At 38.8% G+C, this 24,618-nt stretch overlaps 1 protein-coding gene across 1 annotated transcript in view; it reads left to right on the top strand.

The window, feature by feature from the left end:
* Ankrd55 (ankyrin repeat domain 55) overlaps nucleotides 1-24,618 on the top strand; it is an 82,374-nt gene that overhangs the window by 15,641 nt on the left and 42,115 nt on the right. Inside the window, exons 3-5 of the mRNA XM_042691122.1 lie at nucleotides 10,939-11,061; nucleotides 13,851-13,981; nucleotides 18,161-18,270. Of these exons, the coding sequence (XP_042547056.1) occupies nucleotides 10,939-11,061; nucleotides 13,851-13,981; nucleotides 18,161-18,270 (364 nt within the window). The remainder of the gene's footprint in view (nucleotides 1-10,938; nucleotides 11,062-13,850; nucleotides 13,982-18,160; nucleotides 18,271-24,618) is intronic.

Genomic DNA, 24,618 nt, shown 5'->3' on the forward strand with positions numbered 1-24,618 from the left:
TTGCATTAACCACAGTTTACATTGGTTGTTTCTGCACAACCTCTTGGGAAATTCCTTCATTTCCTATCTCTTAATCCTTCTGTGGTTTAGTAACTTATCCCAGGGCTAAAAGGAACTCTAAATGCCATTCTGCCCAGCTCTGCAGAGCTTCACTTCCCTGTCCTTCATTCTGTGGCTGAATTCCCTCTAAAAACATTTCCTGGATGGTCTTCTGGCCAAACTGGCCATCTTCAACAACAGGAAACTCATTACCTCTTGAGGTGACCTGGAACATTTTTATTTTTACAACGCTCTAACAATTCAAGTACCTTTCTCCCTGTAAGTCACCCATTACCACCTCTAACTGCTGAAATTTCAAAGAATAATTTAACCACAATATTGCTTGCAGAAAAATTTCTTGAAAACACAATTCTACTTACAAAATCTATTCTATTTACAAAAAGAACAACTATTTAGAATTAAACTTAACCAAAGAGGCAAAATACATGTGCACTGAATACTAAAAACATTGTTGAAAGAAATTAAAGAAGATACCAATGAATGAAAACTATTCTGAATTAGAAGACTTAATATTGCTATGATGCCAATAGTACCCAAGCAGACTACAGATTCAATTTCAACCAATCCCAGTGATGTTTTTACAGAAATGGAAAAGCCCATCCTAAATTTATGTGAAATCTCAAGAGACTCCTACCCAAGATATCCAAGACAAATTTATGTAAAAAGGGGGCAAAGTTGTAAGTCTCATATTTTTCATTTCAAAGCTTGCTACAAAACTACAGCAAATAAAAAGCATGGTACTGACATAAAAATGGACAATATTATGATGGGCACATAAAATGAGTCCAGAAATAATCCTATATCTTTAATACTAGTATTTGAACAACAAAATAGCCACATGGAAAGGACCATAACTGGGTTTTTGTCTTATTTTTATTTATTTTTCTTAGTTTTTGCAGTACCAGGGATTGAACTCAAGGCCTCACAGTTGCTAGGCAGGTTCTCTACCATTTGAACCATATCCAGCCCAAAAGAAGACATTTTCTTTTCTTTTATGTCAATACAGGGTCCTGAATTTAAGCTTAGTGTGCCTCAGCTTTCTTGCTCATAGCTGGTGCTATACCACCCAAGCTTTCCTCCAGCTTTCTACTAGATCCTTAACTTACACCATATTTAAAATTAATGACCCATTTCTTTGACGAACATTGATGTAAAACTTCTCAACAAAACTTTGGCCAATCGACTTAAACAGCTCATCAAAAAAATCATATACCATGATCAAACAGGATTCATTTTGGGGATGCAAACTGGTTCAATATATGCAAATCAATTAATATAATTCATCACATCAACAAGAGCAAGAATAAGAACCACATGATTATCTCAATAGATGCAGAAAAGGCATTTGGATCTTTGGGCTGGGAAGGTGGCTCAGTGGTAGAGTGCTTGCCTTGCCCTGGGTTCAATTCCTCAGCACCACATAAGCAGAAAAAGCTGGAAGTGGTGCTGTGGCTCAAGTGGTAGAGCACTAGCCTTGAGTGAATTGCTGAGGGACAGTGCCCAGGCCCAGAGTTCAGGCCCTATGACTGGCAAAAAAAAAAAAAAAGAGTTAGAAGCCAGATTCATGGATGCAGCCAGACTATCAAAATACAGGAAAAAAAAAAAGACAATAGCAGAGGCTATCTACAAATTCAATGCAATACCTATCAATATCCCAACCTCATTCTTCAGTGAAATAGAAGAAGCAATCCAAAAATTCATGTGGAACAATAAGAGACCCCGAATAGCAAAAGCAATTCTTAGCAGAAAGAACAGTGCTGGAGTGCCAAAATTCAAACTCTGCTACAAAGCCATAGTAATCAAAACAGCTTGGTACTGGCACAAAAACAGACCTGAGGATCAATGCAATAGAACCAAGCACCCAGAAATTAACTCGCAGACATATAGCCACCTAATCTTTGATATGGGAGCTAAAAAATTAGAATGGAAGAAAGACAGGCTCTTCAATAAATGGTGCTGACAAAATTGGTTAAACATCTGTAGAAAACTAAAGCCAGATCTTTATATATATCACAATGCACCAGAATCAACTCCAAATGGATCAAAGACTCCGAAGTAAAACCAGATATCCTGAAAACATTACAGGAAGGAATAGGAGAAACTCTAGGGCTCCTTGGCACAGGCCAAAGTTTTCTTAATAAAGACCCAGAAACACAACAAATCAAAGAAAGGTTGGACAAATGGGATTGCATGAAACTGCAGAACTTCTGCATAGCAAAGGACATAGCTAGCAAGATCAATAAAAAGCCCATGGATTGGGAGAAGATCTTCACTAACCATATAACAGACGAGGGTCTCATATCTAAAATATACTTAGAACTCAAAAAATTAAATCCCCCAACAACAAATCCTTAAAGAAACAACTTCCCCATTAATAAGTGAGCCAAAGACTTGGAGAGACTTTTCCAAAGAGGAAATAAGAATGGCCAACAGACACATGAAGAAATGCTCAACTTCTCTAGCCATAAAAGAAATTCATCTCACCCCAGTTAGAATGGCTATCATCAAGAAATCTAATAACAACAGATGCTGGAGGGGATGTGCACAAAAGGGAACCCTACTGCATTGTTGGTGGGAGTGTAAACTTGTTCAACCACTTTGGAAAGCAGTATGGAGGTTCCTCAAAAGACTACACACAGAACTTCCCTATGACCCAGCAATCCCACTTTTGGACATTTACCCAAATGATCACAAACAAGGCCATACAAAAGCTACCAGCACAACTATGTTTATTGCAGCATTATTCATCATAGCTAAGATAATGGAACCAACCCAGATGTAGACAAATAGATCAAGAAAATGTGGTATTTATATATACAATGGAATTCTATGCCTCCATCAGAAAGAATGACATTGCCCCATTCATTAGGAAATGGAAAGACTTGGAAAAAAATTATACTAAGTGAAGGAAGCCAGACCCAAAGAAACATAGGTTCCGTGGTTTCCCTTATTTGCAATAACTAGTATGTTTCTAGGATAATATTACCAGACAAGCAGAAAAGGTCAAAAGCTATGTACATATGACCATATAAGATGATGCTAAGCAAAATGAACCCCAAGATATGGACATAAGAAGTGTTTTTTTTCTTTGTCACTGTTGTTTTTAATGTACTATGTGATTTTGTTTCTTTTGTATGTTCTTCCCCCATAGTATAATCCCTGTTGTCACCATATTTTTTGTATATATATATATATATATATGTATATAGACTGTATTTCCAGTGTATATACATTTTCCTAATTTGGGAAGGGGAAGGGAAATAACAAAATTGGTTGACCCATTGTAACAATTAGACGTACAAGACACTATGTTGAAAACGAACTTTACAACTTTGGGGTATGTAGGGGGGAGGAGTTGGGAAGGTAGGGACAGAAGGGATAGTAGGGGTAAAACAAAGGAGTGAGTAACAATGCTCCATAGAAAATGTACTCATTACCTTACTCATGTAACTGTAACACTTTGTATTGTATCTTTACAATAAAAATATTAAATAAGTAAATAAAATTAACAAAAACTGGAACTAAGATCCAATCATAAACATAAAACTATAAAGTCCTTTATCCCACAGTACCCTTATTTCCCCAGCCTTCCCTCTTCTGTTGACCATCCCCCACCACACACAGACATGATGTCCCTTTTAACACTCAGGTCCAATTGTTATCATTGCAGTTTTAGGTCTAGATTCCACATGCTTGTACTTGTATGAGTTTACTTCTGGGATCTATTCTAATGCATTGTTATTTTTTCTGTTTTCATGGTATGGACAGGAATTCCACCATTATAATTGAATAGGAATAGTAAGAATGAACATCCTGATACCATTCCTGACTTTAGAGAACATGATTTCAGTTTTTCTCCCACTTAATATAATGTTGTCTATAGATCTGTCATATTTGGCCTTTATTATTTATTGAGGTATATTTCTTCTCTTTCTACCTTATTTAGAGATTTTTATCATGAAATGATATTGAATTTTATCAAAACCTTTTCCAGCATTTATTGCTACGACTATGTAACTTTTTGGCTTTTATTCTGTTTATATGCTGTACATTTACCCATTTGCTTATGTTGAACCATTCTCACATCCCTAGAAAGAAAGCAACTTGATTGTTTTAATATACTGTTGAATTCAGTTGACAAATATTTTATTGAGAATTTTTGTGTCTATGTTCACCAAGGAAATTTATCTGTAACTTTTTTCTTCTGCTATATTAATAAGGTTTTCAGTTAAGTTCTTTTCAGTTAAAAAAATAACCTTTAGTTAACATGTACATTACAGAAAACCTATATAAGCAAAGAACAAAGTATTATTGCCACAAGCAGTTCAGTTGGACATGACTGGATTCTCATGTACACACACCAATCCCTTTTAAGTAACTGAGATCATATGGTACATGTCGTGCTTTTCCAAATGTTATGAATTCACCAATTCAAAATCCCAGAGCTACATGAATATTCATATATCTAAGAATAAACTACACCAACACAATCTGTTTGGTAAAAATTCCAATCCTGCTTTTCTTAGGGATAAAATTTTCACTGAAGACAAAAACATCAGCAGGCTTCTAGACTTAAGTATTGACAGAGGGTTTTTTCATGTGAGTTATTGAGCTTTCAATTTTCAGGATGTCAATTTGATTTATACATATATTAATATATCTTTATTGAATTCTTCCTTAGTTACTGCATCACTTTATTTCATTCAGCTGTTTATTTGAAGACCCTTTGAGTTCATTCAACTGTTTATTTGTATCTTCTTTGGATTCATTCAGGCACTTATACATCTTTTCTCTATTTTTTGTGGCTCATTTTTATCATTGCTCTTTTTCATTTTTATTTATTTTTATTGTAAAGGTGATGTATAGAGACATCACAGTTCTATAAATTAGGTGATGAGATCATTTCTTTTTGAACAGTGTCACCTTTTTGCTCATTTTCTCCCAGTTTTTTCCTCCCAACTCCCTCCCACACAAGTTATATAGTTCATTTTCAACATAGTGTCTAGGGAGTATCACTGCTGCTGCTTCATTCACCCTTTATCCTACCATTTTTGTGATCTCCCTGACCCTCCCCAAATCAGATAAACTTACATATAAGACAAAAGGATATAGAAGTCAAAAGCAGTGACAAAGAGAAAAAAAAGCAAAATAACAAAAAAGCCTCTTGTTTCCCTTTCTTGGAGTTCATTTAGATAACCATCATTTCATATGATCATATGCACATGGCTATTGAGCCTTTGTGATCCTCTCCTAAGAATATCCTCCTTTGGTCTTACTGTGTGAATGTTTACAGTCCTGTTAATTTGTCATGACCAAGAATAATTTTTTTGCATTTTACCATCCATTGTGCTTATTTGTAGATTCATAAGCACATTCTAATCATTATAAATGAGAGAAACCATGAACCTATGTTTCTTGAATCTGGCTTACTTAGCTTAATATAATTTTTTCAACGTTTTTCTATTCCTTTTTTTTTTAATTGTGAAAATGCTGTACAGAGGGGCTACAATTACATGGGCAAGATAATGAATACATTTCTTATCAAGTATTGTTGCCTCCTCCTTTGTTTCCCCTTCCCATCCCTTCCCATCTCCCCCCCCCCATCCTTACCCTCCCCCTCGACAAAGTTGTAAAGTTCGTTTTTTGACATAACGATTTGTATATCTCATCTATTCCTTACTAATGGTGAAATATCATTCTTTCAGATGGAAGCATGAAACCAATAGAATAGAATAGAATAGAATAGAATAGAATAGAATAGAATAGAATAGAATAGAATAGAATAGAATAGAATAGAATAGAATAGAATAGAATAGAATAGAATAGAATAGAAGACCCAGAAATGAACCCACAGACTTTTAGCCACCTAATCTTTGGTAAGGGGGCCAAAAACAGAGGATGGAAGAAAGCCTCTTCAATAAATGGTGCTGGCAGAGTTAGCTCTACACATGCAGGAAACTGAAGCTAGATCCTTATATCACCCTGCACCAGAATCAATTACAAATGGAACAAAGACCTCAACATAAGGCCAGATATCATGAAAATACTACAAGAAGGGGTAGGGGAAACACATGTGTCGAAACTTCCTAATTAAAGATTCAGAATCACAACCAATCAAAGAAAGACTGGATAAATAGGTTTGCATCAAACTGAGGAGTTTCTGCATGCAGAGGACATAGCTAGCAAGAAAAAAAAACCCACAGAATTGGAGAAGATTTTTACTAGCTATGCATCAGACAAGGGCCTCATATTATCATTGTTCTTTTGAGTTCATTGTCTGAAATTTAACTCTACTCTGCAAGTCTTGTATTGTGGACTTAATTAACTTTTGGAGGAGACATATTACTTGTCCTTCTATATATATTGGAAATTATACATCTTAAGCCAAATCATTGACTGAAAGTTTTAATCACTTGTTCTTTCTGTTGAAATAGTCTCATTAATCATACAGAAAACATAGTACCAAGGCTGAGTTGTTGCTTCTCACCACTGGATAGAGGATAAAAATATACTTTGGTAGCCAAACATTTTCCCAGTACACAAAGCACTAGGATTGATCCCAGAACTGCTGAGATATGAAGTCTCTTATGGAAGGGTTGGTTGCATATTTCTGGGCTGCTTTCACTAAAATGGCTCCCTACTTTGTGTATGGAGAACTGCTGTTGGCTACAGGGATCCTACAACTTGTGGGATGGACAGGTTCATAAATACCCTGGTTTGTGTTCCCAGGCCCAAGCCTCAGGGTGGCTTCCAATGACTGAAACTAAGATCAAAGTTATTCACACAATACCATGCAAACTGGCTTAAGCAAAAAAGTAACTTACTGGCACATGTAAATATTCCAGAGATGTTGCTGGCTTAAGGTGTGCCTTGATTTAGTTTAAATGACATCACCAGGTCTCAACTATTTCCTTCTCTTGACCCAGCTCTGCCCTTCTCCTGGCTTTGTCTTCATTCTTCTTAGACAGGTTCTCCACCCATAAGGTGTCACCAAGCTCTCAGGTCCACAGTTGGCAGAATAAGGTAAAAGCATTGTTCCCAACTATTCTAGCCAAAGTGTGTTTGTTTTTCACACTCTAATTGGGTCACATTCATGAATCAGTCTCTGAGGCTAGGATAATGTCAATGCCAAGTGGTCTAGGCCACGTTCCTCCCCCTGATCAGGATGTAGTCAATGCACTGACTCAGCCTGTGGGCTGAATGTGGAACCGAAGTGGTCCTTAGAGAATAATAGAGTTAGAGCTGGGCAAGAGGAGCTGGGGCAACAGAAAGAATAGGTTAAAGTGAGTGTTGTATCAGCCAAGATATTTCGCTTCCTGTTAAATATTGAAATCATTCTGGCAAAATGTTTTGTGAATTCTAATTGTTTTTCAGATAATGCAGCTTCACTGTGAGATGAACATGTTGACTTTTATTTTCAAGTCTTTAGATTTTATTTTTAAAAACCATTTTTAAGTTTAGGTATTTTTAAAATGATACTTGGGTTTGAACTTATAGCTTCACACTTTGCTAAGGAGGCATAGTACCACTTGATCCATGCCCTCTGCTTACAACATTAGTTATGTTTCAGATAGAGTGTCATATTATTGCCTGCAGCTGGCCTCAGACCACCCCCACTCCATATACCTCCCTTATATCTGGGATCGTAAATCCACACCACCATACTTGGCTTATTGGTTGAGACAAGAAGGATTTACCAACTTTTATTTACCTAGATATACATTGAACCATGATCCTCCTAATCTCTGCTTCTAAAGTTATGAGGGTAAGCCACCACACCCAACTCTAGTTTTATTTTTTTATTGTATAAAGTAATGACTTTTGTTGTAACATTTTCATATTTGGATTGTATTCACCTTGCCATTATCCACATTTATCTTTCCCCTTCTTCTGGTCCCTTTTCTCTTCCCAAGAAATCCTCTTTCTCTTTCCATATCTTTCTTTAAATATCTAGACTGCATATTTGAAAGAAAACAGGCAGTATTTGTTTTTCTGAGTCTGGCTTATTTCTGTTAACATATTCTTCCATTCCTTCCATTTTCTTGAAAATGACATAATTTCATTCTTCTTTATTGCTGAATAAAAATTACATCATGTATATATATATATATATATGATACATATATATATCCATTCATTGGTTGGTAGCACTTAATCTGATTCTGTAATTGTCTATTATGATATATATATACATATATATATATATGTGGTACTGCACTAAATATGGATATGCAAGTATGTCTATATTATATGTTGACATGACATTCTTTCAGGTATATGCCTCAAATATTATAGAAATACCGTAGTGGTTCTATTTTTACTTTAGGTTTTTGTTGTTGTTGTTGTGAAACCTCTATAATGATTTCCATAGTTGCTAGAAGTTTATATTCCCACCAACAGTGTATAAGGTTCATTTTCCCCCACATCTTTGTCAGCATTTGTTGTTTGTTTTCTTGACGATGTGTGTACTTATTTTATTTTACTCCATCATGAACAGGTTTAAGTACATTTGTATATGTTATGTATACACATTATATTGTTGTAAGGTAAATCATCCCAGAAGCCACATTTTAAATTATAGAATATTGGAGTCTTTATTATACAGTTAATAGGCTACAGACCACCAGTTGTTACAAAGGCTTGCAGCATGCAAAATACACATAGCCAGGAAATATGCTAAAGAGGAAAGAAATAACAAAAACAATACCAACATGCCAATTCAACTTCAATGGAGAGCTGAATTGGGACTCCATGACGATTGAAGATGAGCCAGGAGGCAGGACTCAGGACACTATCACGGGGACACACGTGGCATGGAGTCCTGGTGGCTAGGCTGGTCCGGGCCTAAATAGGTTGGCACAGGGGGCAGATCCTCAGAAAATTCCCAGTCCCAGGCACTGGACTGACAGATTCAGTAACCTATCAGCCAAGTGCCTGCCCCTGCTTCCAGGGGTCCAGGCACGCCCATTACCATGTGGCCAATATGGCGCTGGCCAGACCTGGCCTCCTTACTTTCAATGATATACCCAATGTTGTCACCTTTGGCTGTTCCTTGGCACTCCCCTAGAATCTTGTTCTCAAGGTAATAAAACCAGCATCTTCAGTTATGCACCTATAATGAGATAAGAGGCCTTTCTTTGTCCTTAAGTCTGGGTTTTGTTGCTTATACGCAAGTAAGATGGGTAGATGCCTGGGAAGGTTTTAAATGGATAATATTCTGGACAAGTTACTGATTCTTTGTTAATCATCATCAAGAGGCCTTTTTTTCCCTAAATGCCCCACACATTTAATGCTATCTAAAAAAGCTTAGTTTTTTAAAAAAAAATAGTATTAGTAGTAGCAAAGTATAAACAATGTTTACAAAGCACCAGATTATGTTCCAAGAGCATGAAGAATTTATATTTAATTCATTTTTCCATACAATAACCATATGAGTGACCATCATCACCATCATCAAGGCCTAGAAAGGATAACTGACCCACACTCACACAACTGGGCAGTACAAGCAGACAGAACCTGTACCTAAGTTGTCTGGTTCCAGGGACTCCAAACTTAACACACAAGTACATTTACTCTGGATACCACTTCCAGTCTCCATGTAAGTGTGCAGCTGAGTCTTCTTTAAAGAAAAAAGTACTATGGACAAATTAGGAACCAACCACTTACTTTACAAAATGGTGTTGTTGTAAAGTAATTCATTTCAATAACAACTACTTCCTGCTATAGGCTAACTGGTTTAAAACCATTAGTGATATCTTAAAAAAATATTGAGACTAACCCAAAGGTTTGGACTCTCGCCAACTAAGGATCCAAAAGATCTGAAAAATATCTTTAGCATAATCATATTAGTAGAAAAGTACAACTTAAAACAAAACTTACATAGGTTTTCCCAGAATAGTGGTTATGTTTAGGGGAAAACTATATCTAGGAAATTTGAGTAAGTAAAGGAGATCAACACCACCTCTCAGCAGGGCATTTCTCTTGAGGAACTTGCTTCTCAGCTTTCTTATGCTCCTCCTACCTGCCACACCTTCATCACCTTTGCCAATATTATTAGTGAAATCAGTTGTGCACAAAAGTTCACAAGCATACAAATGGCTACCAAATTCAAATGAAATGCCATTTCATGAACTCTTAAAACAAAGGGGCCTTCAAGAAAGAACAGCATACAAAGACAAACTAGGTTCTAAGAACTATCACCACAGATGAACACCAGGAGAAAGCTGTTGTCCAGCTGACAGCTGAAGGAGAATGGGAAGAGAGAGTTGGCTCTGCGAAGGAAGAACTCGTAAAAGAAGGAAGGAAGCTACCGCTCAGTACTATGCTGGGGATGTGAAAATGGCCCCCATCTGTTTCCCTCAGTCCCCAGTCTGCTTCCCATGGACATGCAAGTGGGTAGGAGAATCTAAGGATACAGTCAGCAAGGGTCAACCCTCAGAGTACCCAGCAGGACAGGCAAGGGTGCTGAGTGTTTCTGGAGTGTGAATCACAATGCGTCTTTCAAAGAAGGCTAAGCTAAAGCATGAGAAGACAAGCGACATGTTTCAGATCAAAAAGAGAAGCTCAGAACCAAAATGAAGACCCCACTTCCTTCTGTGGTCTTAGTAATTTTGGAAACCAGAATGCGTAGAAGTCATAAAATCTAAAAGGATATCTAATTGTCGGCTCCTTTCTGGCGCAGGCTGCTGTTACGAATGGTCCACAATGGTCCACCTCTCTGCTGAGGTGGTGAGCGAGGGTTCGATAAGGATGACTCAAAACTCTGCTTGCTTTCTTCAGAAAGGTTGAATGAATCATTTGTGTGGGTGACACCTGGGATGTTATTCAATGAGTGAATTCACTCCACACTCTAACAGTGTACCTGTTTGATTCATGGAGGTGACTCAGCTGAAGATGTTGACCTGACCATGGTGTACCAGGCAGCGTCTAACGGAGATGTCAATGCTCTGACTGCAGTGATTCGGGAAGACCCCTCCATCCTGGAATGCTGTGACAGTGAAGGTGAGCTATTCATTTATGTATTTCAAATTCACTCCTTGCTCTTATTTTTTTTGAGATAAGTAATATTATTAAAATGATTTCTGACTGGTCACTTTAGTACTGGAGGTATCTTGCCTGTGCAGATACCTCACTATTTCTTTATATAATGTTAGACACCGAGCTTCAAAATCTTTTACATCACATCTTATATGAAGTCAGTTTCTTTGAATTTGTGTCTAATATCTCTGTGGCAATGGCCAAAGTATATTAGTACTCCAGGACCTGTCCAAATTTAAATAAGTCATGTATCATATTGAGAAACAGGAAAATCTCAAATTAAATGACAAAGGATAATCAATAAATGTCAATATTAAAGCAATGCTATGTGGGGGGAGGGAGATTTTAGCACTAAATTTACACTTTAGGAAGGAGGGAAAACTTCAATCACTAATCTAAGTTTTTACCTTAAGAGCTTAGACAAAGAGCCAAATAAACTGAAAGAAAGCCAAAGGAAACAAAATAATAGAGGAAAGATTAGATTGAAAATGTAAAAGTAATAGAAAAAGAATCAGTGAAACAAGAAATTGATTCAATGAAAAGATCAATGAAGTTGACAAGCCTCTCGTGATACTGATGAAGAAAAATGTGGAAGAAAGCACATTTCCATTATTAAAATGAACATTAAAAATATCACTACAGACTCTATAGGTGTCTAACAGATAATGAAGAAATACAAGAGACAACTTTACACATAAATTTAACAATTTAGATTAAATGGGCTGATTCTTCTGGTTAGTTCTTTTATGTCACCCAAAAAGTTTGATTGCTTTTTATTGTTATTATAAAGGTGATGTACAGAGGGGTTGCAGTTACGTAAGTCAGGTAATTAGTACATTTCTTTTTGAACAGTATCATCTCTTAATTTTGATCATTTTTGTAGAAACACATTTTTTTGTATGTGGCAGTACTGAGGTTTGAACTCATGGCCTGGGTCTTGTCCCTGAGTTTTTTCACTCAAGGCTAGCACTCTACCAGTTGAGACACAGTTCCATTTATTCTGGACTTTTGTTGGTTAATTGAAGATAAGAATCTCACACACTTTCCTGACCAGGCTGGCTTCAAACCATGATCTTTGTTAAAAGAGTTAATAAAGAAAATTTGAGGATGATGAGAGATCATAACTCAGAGAGTTAGTTTACAGTGGTGAGTCAGAGGGTTGTTCTCAGAAAAATTTAAAGATAAGCTATCTCAAGACAGATGCAAATTAGTTAGAGCATGTAATTCCTTGAAAATAATACCTAAAATTTCATTTGTTTATGGACTGAATATTTTAGATTTGCAAATTGCTTTCAGAATTGTCTTATTCAGCATGCCTTCCTCCACCCCCACCCCAATGGTAATAAGTATCACTTTTGAAAGGAAGAAAAATAGGAAGGAGAAGGAGAAGGAGAGGGAAAAGAGAGGAAACTTTGTTGCTGTTCAAAGACATAACATTTCATTGCTTCTTTTACCAAGCAGAGACACCTGAAAATGTCTTAAAAGGGAGAGATTTGGAGAGACATTGAGATCTATGCATTTTTAGAGATCTCTGCGAATCATCGTTTGCAGTTCATCCAAGAATCTCAATGTCAACATAAATGTCCAGGCAAAAGACATCTAAATAAGTCAGAGCTGGGCAAGAGGTTGTGCTTGAGGTTTTGTTTCTTTTCCTGAAGAAAGGTGAACAACTTGGATTCTAAAACCCTGAACTGACCTGTTCCAAAAGCTCTGCAAAGTTAATCAAAATGTGTAACTCTATATTTATTCAGGAAAAAATACATTTAAAAACCAAATGCTGGGTGAGGGAAGGGGTGATACATTGTCCAGAAAGAAATGTACTCTTTTTCTGACTTATATAGCTGCAATTCTTCTGTATATCACCTTTGCAATAACAATAAGAAATTTAAATGCTGGGTTGGGAAGAAAGGGTGAGAATGTTCAAAGGAGTAACATTGACCAAGACACATTATACTTGTAAACTGCTTTGTTGAATGGCAACTCCTTTATACAACTACTTAAAATAGTTTTTTAAATTAGGGTTGTATTCGTTGTCTAAAAAAAGGTTCATTATATTCAGATTCTACTTTGTTAAATGGCAACTCCTTTGCACGAATATTAAACATAAAAATAAAATAACAAGGCAAAAATAAATGGTGACCTGGAGATGTGGCTCAGTGGTGAGAGTACCTGCCTATCAAGTGCAAAGACCAAGTTCAAATTCCAGTGCCACAAAACCTAAATTGAACAAAAACAGATGGCTTGGCCTATACTGATCCTGAAAACGAGTGCTTAGGACAGATGGCTCATTTAGTAAAACTCTGTGCTCCTTTGTCTAGGCTATCACCTAGCTTATCACGTACCACCTCCAATAAAAGCATGCTAAGCCCGTCTGCCTGGCTAGAGTTGCTTTCCAAAGGCCCTTCCAGTTTCAGCCTGTTGAAACCAAATCACCATAAACCTGCCCATTAGGTCCCAAATTATACAGATCCCCAAGGCAATAATTTTTTAAAAAAACAATCCTTGGCCCCAAATATTTCCACCAACCAACTATTGCAAAATTATAGGGGATTAAAGAAATGCCAGAAAAAGAACACATCATTTGTGTAAATGAAGTAACAATTGTCTTCACCTCTCTTGAGTACTACACAGTTCACAATTCAACAGCTGTGTTTATGCTGCAAAAAGCAAAATAAATCAACAGGCAAATGAAGTCTGCTCATGAATTTCCCAAGTCAAACATGTTTAAAGGCTGTTGATATTTCTCGTTCCAGGATGTACACCCTTAATGCATGCAGTTTCTGGACGTCAAGTGGACACAGTGAAGCTGCTGTTGAAGATGGGAGCCAATATTAACACACAGGATGCATATGGTCGCACAAGTTTATGCCTGGCAACCTACCTGGTACCAGCGTGTGTCTGTGAAGGGGGCTACAGAGTGTGGTGCTAAAGGTGTCCTTTGGGCATCCTTGGACAAATGTAGCTAGCTAGGAGACTCAAACTTCAAACTTTACTCCAATCATCTGCACAATTTATATTACCACTTACACTTGGCTTTGTGGAGTTAAGTCATTCTGGTATCCTCCACAAGTGAAGTTAGATGTGATAGCACCATTACAGAATTTTTTTTTCTATCTTAACACCAGAATTTCCCTTGAAACTCTCGACACTTGATGTTTGTAAAAATTTATTCTATAAAATAACCCTGAGAAAATGTAACTCTTTGAAGTTCCGGTTAACAGCTGTGGCATTAGATTGGTTGAGTGGAAGCTCCAGGCTGAGGACTATAAGAAGTGCTGGGAAGTGAGAAGGATGGGTGAAGGGAGTATGGAGGAAAGGAAATACCAGATTCTTGGAGGTAGCCGAACTCAGTTCTTAGTCTCCAGTCGGAATTTATAATGCCAGTCCTGTTCCAGATTTCAGTTCAGCCTTCCCCTACCATAAAGTGGTCTTGGTGAAGACTCAACAAAAATCCCCAATCCTACGCATTTCAAATCTTCCCAGTGATCTTCCTAAAAGGGCTGCTTCGAGCTTGTGTTCAACAATTTCTAACCACCTCACTCAGGCTTCATTCTTCCTCTGTATCAAGTTACCCCAGGGGTCTTTCCCTTGACCACCATCTTTTTGAACTTGCTGTCTTTGCATTGCTAAGACTATCCATTGATGATGTTGGATTCGCCCCCAGACCAGCCCTGCTGAAGGGCCCTGTACCTTCAGTGGAATCAGGCCTGACTGACTTTGCAGAGTTCTCCTTCTGTTGTGATGATCTATTGGTTCCATCTTCAGAGGAAGAGTAACACATTTCCCCACCCCCACCCCCAACCACACTACCTCTTCCTGCCTCCATCTGGATTGCAACGATGCATTGTCCAATTCTCACAGAGATTTTTCTTCAGAATCTAGGTTTTCACTTTTCATTAGTGTGCATAGTTCCTCTAAGACTTACAAACAAATCTGGGCAGAGCCTTTCAATGTGTCCCACAGATCTCTGGTGCTGATATCAGTTGGAGGCTTGTTTTCAATGCAGGCTCCTGGGAGGCCATGTTAGACCTCTCTCTAGTGGGATAGATGCTCTGGGATGGAGTCTGTCAGGTAAACCAACTTCTTTGGCAACTTCTGTGTCTACTCAGTTTGGAGACCGTTGCTCTAGCTGAGAAATTCCTATCTCAGAGAGACTATGATGGTCCTCTCCATCTCTTCCATGATAACACAAGGTCTAACAACTGCTCTTGCTATAGACATGTAGAAAACAATTGGATCAAGGATAGAGTGAAAGGATAGAAGTGAATCTAAAGTTAAATGGCCACTTTCAGAATATGTTAACAGAAAACCGTGCCTCTTCCAAAATTCTAAAATTCAACATTTCTTTGGCTGGACCCTATGCAAGGGACTAGGAAGAGAAACTTCTCTGGTCTTTAGTGAATTATGAGGGGACCTTGGGGCTTACAAAGATGGCGACTTTGTAGCCAACTCTTTCTAGGGACATGTGTTTCAGGACACCAGGGCAGGGGAAGAAAGAGCATCTTCTTAACTATGCCAGGCCTGGTATGATTCCCCAAGGCAGAACAACTCCCTGGCTCTACCAAGGTTCCTGGGAAGATATATATCTCACAGGTTGAACTGTGAAGCTTTTTGTTTACAGTGCTTGGGTTCTGGTATTAAAGAGAATGTTGGCAAAAGAGGCAGCTAAAAATTAAGTCTCAATCAATACACAGATAAACAGCACAGATGATGTGACCTGGGGAAAATCAATTCACTGTACCTTTTTTCTTTTTTAGTATAGGAGATTGGATTCAGGGTCCCACACTTGTAGGTCAAGCACTCCAACACTTGAGCCGTGCCCTCAGTCAGGCCTTGGCTATTAGTTTGCTTTAGAGAAACTGTCTCACACATTCATCTGGGACAACTTGAGAGGTAGTCCTCCTGCTGCTATCTCCCCAGTAGCTTGGATTACAGGCATGCATCACCATACCCAACAACTTTTTCTTCCTCTTTAAAGTACAGTAAAATCATAACCTACGTGTATTATAACAGAAAGAGAAATGTATATGGAATCAGTCAGCATGTAGTAGATACCAAACTCATTTGTTGAATCTGAATGGTAATAATGGTTTTATCTGTCTTCAATGATTGAAATTTTTTTTCTGAAGAAAGAAAACCACATGCTCACACAGAGTTCCAGGAAATGTTGCAAAATGATTTGTAGAATGTTTGAAGCCTTCTCTTGCCAAAAGATCTGCTTTTCAAAAACTATAAATCTTGAGCAACGCTAAAATTTGTCCACGCTAACTTTCCTTTGGGTCTTTTGGTCATATTTTCTCCTCTTAGCTAGAGAACTTGATGACTTTCACATTAGTAACTAAAACCAGATTTATACATTAGTGAAATATGAGTCAACACTGATAATGTCTGAAAAATGTTTGCTTCTACTTGATCAAGTATCTAGAACCATATTCAACATTATGGTCCATGAATTTTGTTGTGCTTTGATTTACAGATTATTTATTTTCCAGGCTTCAAAACTAAAAGATTCTTTTTTTAGTATTCTCTTCCTCCTTTAAGCATTTTTTTTGTTGGTTGTGGGGCCTGAACTCAGGGCCTGGGTACTGTCCCTCAGCTCTTTAGCTCAAGGTTAGTGCTCTACCACTTGAGCCATCTATCTAGCCCCTTCTTTAAGCATTTTTAACAGCTTTAATGCTTCCATTGTCATATTTAGGGGACATATTCAGTCATCTTTCTTCTATTATTGGGGAAATTTGAGGAATAATTGTACTTGAGTGGAGGAAGGCAGGAAGCCTACTTCCAACCAAAGAGAAGATATTCTTTATAATAGTTTCACCTTTTTCTTTTTTTCTTTTTTTTTTTTGTGCTAGTACTAGAACTTTAATTCAGGGCTTCATGTTCTCACTTGGCTGTTCTGCTCAGGACTGATATTCTACCACTTGAGCATACCTCCACTTCTGGCTTTTTGCTGGTTACTTGGAGATGAATGCCTGTGGGATTTGTCTGCCTGGGCTGACTTTGAACCAGGATCCTCAGATTTTCAACTCCTATAGGCTGGAGCCACTGGCACCCTCCCAGATTCACCTATTTATTGTCTCCTTATAATTGAGTGAATAGTCCAAGGCTTCTAAATGAATGTAGGAGGCCTCGCTCTCAACATGGGGACCAACTTGCTTACCGGTATGGTTGAGCCACTTTAAACAGTGTGGAATGCAGAGGGAGAGACTCACTACTCCTACTCTCTGAAATTGGAGAGCGACTGGGGAAATGACTCAGTTGTAAGTGTTGGCCAAAGAGAGGGATTAGCATGGGATGTAGTAATATCTGGTCTCAATCGGCACAATCAGTGAGTACCAAGGAGTTCACACTGTTTCCTGGGGAATTCATCAGTGAGTCAAATGTAGTAGTGGGGGACCTTGAAGGATGCTGGTGATGCCCACGTAGTTACAGATCTGGGCTATTAGCGTAGAAGACCCAGCCATGGGAGCAGGGATTGGGTTATATATCTAGGCACTGTTAGTAGAACTGAGTAGAGTAAGGAAAATGCCATCCTTGTGGTTACTAGAAAATGACTTGGACTAGAGAACCAGTCTATTTATTAGACAGAGACACTGAGAATACTGAGGCTAAGAATAAAAGCAAGAATTCAGAAATGGCATAGAAGTCCAGTTTTTAGAATTAGCCCATCCAAGTCAGATGATTAAGTAGCATGATTTGAAGTATGACCATAGACCACAAGCCAGGACTGCTCACTCACCCTACCAACATACTGCCTTTGGCAGTCTAACCATGTGAGTAGAGTACTAGTGAGTGAAATGGGAAATGGAGGCAAGGGAGAGTATATGATCAATCTACATTTTATAGTGTAAAGAAAAAAGTGGAAAATTGCACTGTAAGCACCCTTCAGCTCTTGGTTAAAGTCCCTGAGTTGGAGCTATGGTCCTTAACAACTTCAACTCAAATCAAACACACCTTTAGCCAAACCAAAGAAAGGAGGGCGGGGGGAGAAAGAAAAAAAACGTGTTGACCTATGTTATATGAGTTTGTGTAATATAACTATGCGGTCGCTCCTGCATTTCAGGGTTGGCTTGAGGGCTGTGTGAGTCTTCTCAGAAATGGTGCCAAGCACAACATCCCAGACAAAAATGGCCGTCTGCCACTACATGCTGCCACCGCAGAGCCTGATGTGAGGTAAGCAGCCCAATTCTTACATCATACAAGTCTGGAGAGTCCCACTCACACTAGAAGGGCAGCTAACCCATCCCTCTATGGCTGATATATTTTTTAAATTCTCTCATTATATTTAGTTTCTGAAGTTCATTAGACAGGGCCATACCAGAAAAACCTGGAATAATTTTAAATTCTAATCTCATTCTCCTTGTACTTCAATAAAATATTGTTCCTCCTTGTCTTGGGTTTAAGAAGAAATGTTATTAGACATCATTGGAATTAATATATCCATCCAATCAATTTGGCATAATCCTCTAGGCTGAGAAACAACAAGATTTCTTCATTTAGGTTACTTTTACAAAAAATAAAAGGGCTTGGGAAATTCCAGAACTATTCCCAAAGCTTGTCTCTTACTGTCTTGGACTATATCCAGAAATAACAGAAAACTACGCCTTACCCAAAACCCAACAAAGCAAGGAAATTTCAAGACGAGACAGCAAGCCCAGACAGTTAATGATCAATAAACATTATTTGTAAAGAGATAGATTCCCTTTTTATGAATTAGAAAAAGAGAATAGTACAAAAATTATTTTTTAAACAAACCACATAAGGGTTTATGTACAAAAATATAGAGTGTCTCCAAGAGTGATCTTTAGAAAATAAACTTAAAGCATTTCCTTTCAAGATGATTCTACCTTGATGTACTGTATTTAACTTCCTTAACTTGTCTCAAGCAGAGTACTTGTTTTTAAAATCTACTAACTGATTCTGGAAAGTAAGAGCCTACTTAAAGTTATGGTAATTATAGTTACTGTAACAAAACCCAAGGATTCAGTGTTTTGCCCAATAAAACTTCTCAGACATGCCAGGGTCTGGTGTAGGTGTCCCTGGCTGGTGGATGGTTCCTCCCCCATTGGTGATTTGGGAGTCCTAGCTTCTTCCATCTTGTTGCTCCATCATCTCTCAGGTCACAAGACATCCTTCATTCAGCCTGCAGATAGGCAAGGAGGAGTATGGAGAAGCCCCATTCACTTCTGAAAAAGCCTACACAACAGGGAAATTAGCAGCTCTCCTCATTAGGCCTAGTCATTTGAACACATCTAGTAGGATGAGCTCCAGGTAACCAGACCCAGAACTAGACAGAAATCTACATACTACCAGTGAGTCTGATCTGTGAAGAGGAAGGGGCATAGATTTTGATGAAAACTTAGCTGTCTCTGCCCTCAACCTATTGCACCTCACGGTGAGAGATTAAATTAAACTTTGTCCATCAAAATTACATACAAGGTCAACTAGCTCGGTCAAGTAGGTTTATCATCTGAAATCAGAGCATAATAGATTGAAAGCAATCCAAGTATACTTCTGCTCTTGTGGACTTGGGTTGATATTTCTTAGTATACCCAAAGTGCTCCCGGAACACTCTACGCTCTACTTTATATTACTACAACTGAGAGATAAGAGAATTGTGGCTTCCTCTTCTATTAAAATTCTTCCTAATGACCCAGCCACTACTCTTGGATAAGTTGAAGCCAGGAAAACTTCCTTTTGTATACTAATGGCACAGTTTTATTGTCTGAAATGAGACTTGATTCTGAAAGATAAAGTCCTCCTGTAGCTATAGACGCTTCTTTAACTAATAAAACTAATCTAAAACCAAAAGTAGTGTTTCTAGTAAATGTTCTCCAAATAGCAATTGGGTTCACTGTTAACCCATATAGCAAGCCAACTAGATTAATTACTTACAGAGTTTTTGTTTATTCCCTTATCAGATGGTATTCCCTGTGGACTTCACAACTGCTAAAAGTTAGATATCTTGTAGTCATTTTGCTGAGAAACGTTGTGGTCATTGGAGACTTTAATAACATCTGCATTAAATGTTTAAAGCAGAAACCAGCCAAGCCATGTTCTGTCACAGAGTTGGGCTGCATAAACTTGAGATTTATTTATTTTTGTCGGTCATGGGTCCTAGGCGCTGTCCCCTCAGCTCTTCAGCTCAAGGCTAGTATTCTACCACTTAGCCACAGCGCCACCTCCAGCCTTTTCTGTTGATGTGGTGCTGAGGAATCGAACCCAGGGCAAACACTCTACCACTGAGCCACCTTCCCATCTCAAGAATTGTTTTTCTGAGAAAAAAAAAAGAACTACTCTAACTTAGAAATACTTCTCAATCCCACCATCATAACTTGGGATGCAGAAGGTTTCTGTCAGGCCACGTGAGTCTATCTGATCATTTGATTTCCCCTAAGTGGGTACAACCTAGGTAACTGGCTGTCCACTAAAGCATAGAGGACCGCGCTTAACTTACAGCAATGATGACAATGGCGATGGCAGTGGCTATCATCATGTCCTAAACACAACTCTAAGTGCTTTCTATATGCAGCTTCATTTAGTCTTTATTGCTGCTCTGTGCAGTAGGTAACAATCCTAAACTCACTTCACAGATGAGAAAACTTAGGCACAAGGAAACTAATCAGTTGTCTTCTGCCTATCTGAGGACAACCAGCCCAGAAGGTTCTGCTGGGCACCTAAGATTTGCTGTTGTGGACTTTAGGGTCTTTATTTTAATAGTTATATTTTGTCAATAAGCCCTTGACCTACATAGAGAGGTTTTGTAAGAAACAGCTTTCCAAAGCTTATTATCTCATTATCACAATGTGTGCTAGTCATTACAACATCTCAAAATTCCTAGCTAAGAAACCACAGGAAAATTTCTACCAAAGAAAGGATTGTTGTCCTTTTCTTGAGATATCGTTTGATATTATTATATGAACACCTTGACTTTGATGATCATGTTCATCCTTTTATTTGCTTAGCAGGTATTTGTTTGGAACAGTGTGTGTCTCACCTCTGGCACACATGTGGGACTATAGATCACATCTTCTTTATTCTGCTCTTGTTTTCTCTTTGTCGAGTTTCTTCAGTTATCCTGTTTTACCCTGTGTAACTGAATCATCGAAAATGTTTGTTGAGTTGAGGTCAAGGGTGGCTAGGAGCCACACTGAATCTGAGTCTCTGTTTCTTATCAACTGTTGTATCTGGGGCAAGTTAATATGCAAAAATTTGGCTAGTTTTCATTTTTAGATAATAATAAGAAGGCAGTTACTCACTTTACAGGAAAGTAGACACAAGTAAATGAGGAAATGTAGATATGAAAAAATGTAGTTAGTACTTTGTCCATTATCAGCGAATGTTAGTGATGATGACACTGATGATGCTGACACTGATGATGATGATGATGAGGATGATGATGATGATGATGATGATGATGATGATGATGATGATGATGATGATTCTGAATGATAGATAGAAATGAATACTGGATTAGGATTATAAGATGCCACCCTGTTGATGACATCCCCTAGCTTCCACCCTGTCTTCACCTTGACACACACAGGTCCACAAACATCTATATACATCTGCAGGTCTATGCACATGCAGTGCAAGCCCAACAGCGTACATGGACATTTACTGCAATTATGAACAGCACTCCTGCTTGCATTGGCTAAGAAACATGAACTGTTTGCAAACTTCAAAACCCACTGAACATTAGATTCTACCATTCAGCCCCACCCAAACAGCTTTTGCTACCTTCCTTAGTGCATATACATCTGTATTTTTCTCCTACTAATAAGCAGAAGGCACAGGCCAGATGGTGGCCTTGTGCAAAGATGTTTATACTGGTTTTAATATCTGCTGACCTTCAGGTTTCTAAACAGTAAGCTCCTTCTACTTGGTATTCATTAGAGGTTATTCAGAGAGAAGCCTCAAACTGAAGCTGCTTATAAACAAGCCAAGGGAATAGCTCTGCTGTGCTTTACCTATGGAGGGATTTTGGCTTTTTGATGGAAAGAAACAACTCTCTAGCAAACCTGTCACTTCCAATGTACATTGTCTACTACAGCCTAGTGTAATAGAGACGGAGGCAGATGCAGGCATGGGTCTTATGAATATAAACATGAAGGCATGCTGGGTTGACATTTCAAGTCCATTTCCTGCTCTGAGCCCTCAGCTTCTCATCAGGTCCAAGCTTTCTACCTTTCAGTACCCCAGTATTTTTTATTTGTTTCCATAGCTGGGACATTCAGAGGGTCTCCATGTGAAAGAGGGGGGCAAATCATTAAGACAGAGCTCCAATGAGAACAGAGTTGTGTTTCTATAACGTTGTGCATGCGAGTGTTGGAAGGCAAGCAGCAATTTCCTCTGAAAGCAACCACAGGACTCTCCAAAGGCCTTTCTCATGGACTCCATGGTTACCAACACTTTTTCCCCCTACCACAGCACCAGAGGCTCTCCTTCTTTTCATCTCTCTGAGCTACGGTGGGAGGGTTTCCTGGCTCATTTCCTTGGGGTGTTATTCTCCAGTTACCAGGTAAAATGCTCTCCCCTAAGGCCAATATTTCATTACAGCATACTCTCAGTTTACACAGTTCGCGGACAGAATGGTGAGATGGTGGCTTGAGGGGTACTCCTTTTCCCACAAGTCACTGGGTTCACAGGCTAGGAGCCTGAGGTACTAGTAAAGTAGAAAAGCTTAGAGATGCAAGTGACTCTCAGGAAGGTTTTAGCAGGTAATGAGTTCTTCCTGTCTGTCTCTGTCTCTGTCTCTGTCTCTGTCTTGGTCCCTGTCCCTGTCTCTGTCTCTCTGTCTCTGTTTCTCTGTCTCTGTCTCCCTCTGTCTCTCTGTCTCTGTGTGTCTCTGTGTCTCTGTCTCTGTCTGTCTCTCTCTCTCTCTTTCTCTCTCTCTCTCTCCCAAACGTCCTAATTGTGACCAAGGAGGAAGACCCAGAAAACAGAAAGTAGGAGCCTTTAAGAAACTGATGACTTGAGGAAGAGTGCACATAGAGTTGTTCTAAGTGCTTATGCTCAATGATTTACTTTAAAATCACAGCATATCTTTAGGAATTAGGCATTATTATTCTCTCCACTTTGCAGATAAGAAAAGGGAGGCCTTGAGAAGTCAGAACGTGCCCAAGGTCTCTGGCTGATTGATTGGGAGTCGAGATTCTGTTTTGGGTTTTAATTGTTTCTTTCTGGTGGGGTTGGGGATTGAACCTTGAGCCTGGTACATGCTAAATGGGCACTGAGGCTCACTATCTCCGAGCTAGCTGGGAAGTGGAGATTCTGGGTTCTTCTGGGAGTGTCTGGGTTCTTACCACCCCCACCCCACAATGAATCTTCCTGAGGATCCAGGACTGATGTCCTGCTGCCGGTGGCATTTGTTGCTGTCTCGGGGATGTGAGGGCAGGAAGGAGTTTGAACTGATTTTACTGTGGGTTAAAAAAGATATGCTCCTGGCTACCATAGCACACACTGGAGTTCTGGGAGAACAAGACAAAGAGGTCTGGGAGTTGTCTGGAATTGAGACAGATGCGGACAAGTCTGTTGCAGATCACCTCCATTCTGCCCAATAGCAAGAAAGCACAGTTCAACCAGACACCTGGTATATTCAGGCTGGATCACCCAGATACTGATTGTGAGAGCAAGCTGTATGGGCCTCACATTCTCAGTTCTCACAAAATGGGGAGGATAGGGACAGAGAGGGTAAGAGATATACAAGGTGAGAGAGAGGGAGAGGAAGAGGGAGGGGGAGATTGAGTACTGCATACTGCTCTTAGTCATAACCCTGTTCCTTGAACGTCTGAATACCAGAAACTCAGCCCCAACACCTTACACAGGGCTGCTGTCATCTCCCTTATACACAAGAGACAATGCAGCTCTGAGGTCACACAGCAGGAGACCAGGATTAAACTTCAGTGGCAGGCTGGCTCCCCAAAAGACAGAGGAAAGCACTCAAGTGGTGAGCATCAGCCTTGAACCAAAGAGATGAGAGAGAGTTCAAAGCCCTGAGTTCAAGCCCCAGCAGCAACACACACACACACACACACACACACACACACACACACACACCAGCAACATAAACCAGGCTTCCTGGCTATTTCATACTCACAGCAAATAACTGGAATTCCATTCTTATTCAAGCTCTCTGGTATCACATAATACTAAGGCAGTATGATTAGTCCATCCTTCTTTTCTTCTATGATTAGTAGCAATTTAATACTAATCCTAAAAAAAAAGAAAACATCCTACAAAACTCCTAGCAAACTTTAAGTTTTAAACCTAAAAACAAATGAAGAGACAAAGCAATTCCCCAATCTAATTTCAAAGAAAAACTTGCAAATGTAAATCTGAACTTCTTTCCTCTTTCTGTCCATACACTATTCATCATCTCTTGATGTGTGTGAGCACATTACCTCCTTCAGTGCCTTTCTCCATGCTTTCTAACCCCAAGTGCACCAGAATCTCTTGACAACTTTATAAAACCATAGGAGATGGGCTTTTTCCAAACCTGCAGAGTTAGAAACCCTAAAT

Source organism: Dipodomys spectabilis, unplaced genomic scaffold (genome assembly GCF_019054845.1).
Source record: "Dipodomys spectabilis isolate Male_0828 unplaced genomic scaffold, ASM1905484v1 ptg000140l, whole genome shotgun sequence".
Taxonomy (NCBI): domain Eukaryota; kingdom Metazoa; phylum Chordata; class Mammalia; order Rodentia; family Heteromyidae; genus Dipodomys; species Dipodomys spectabilis.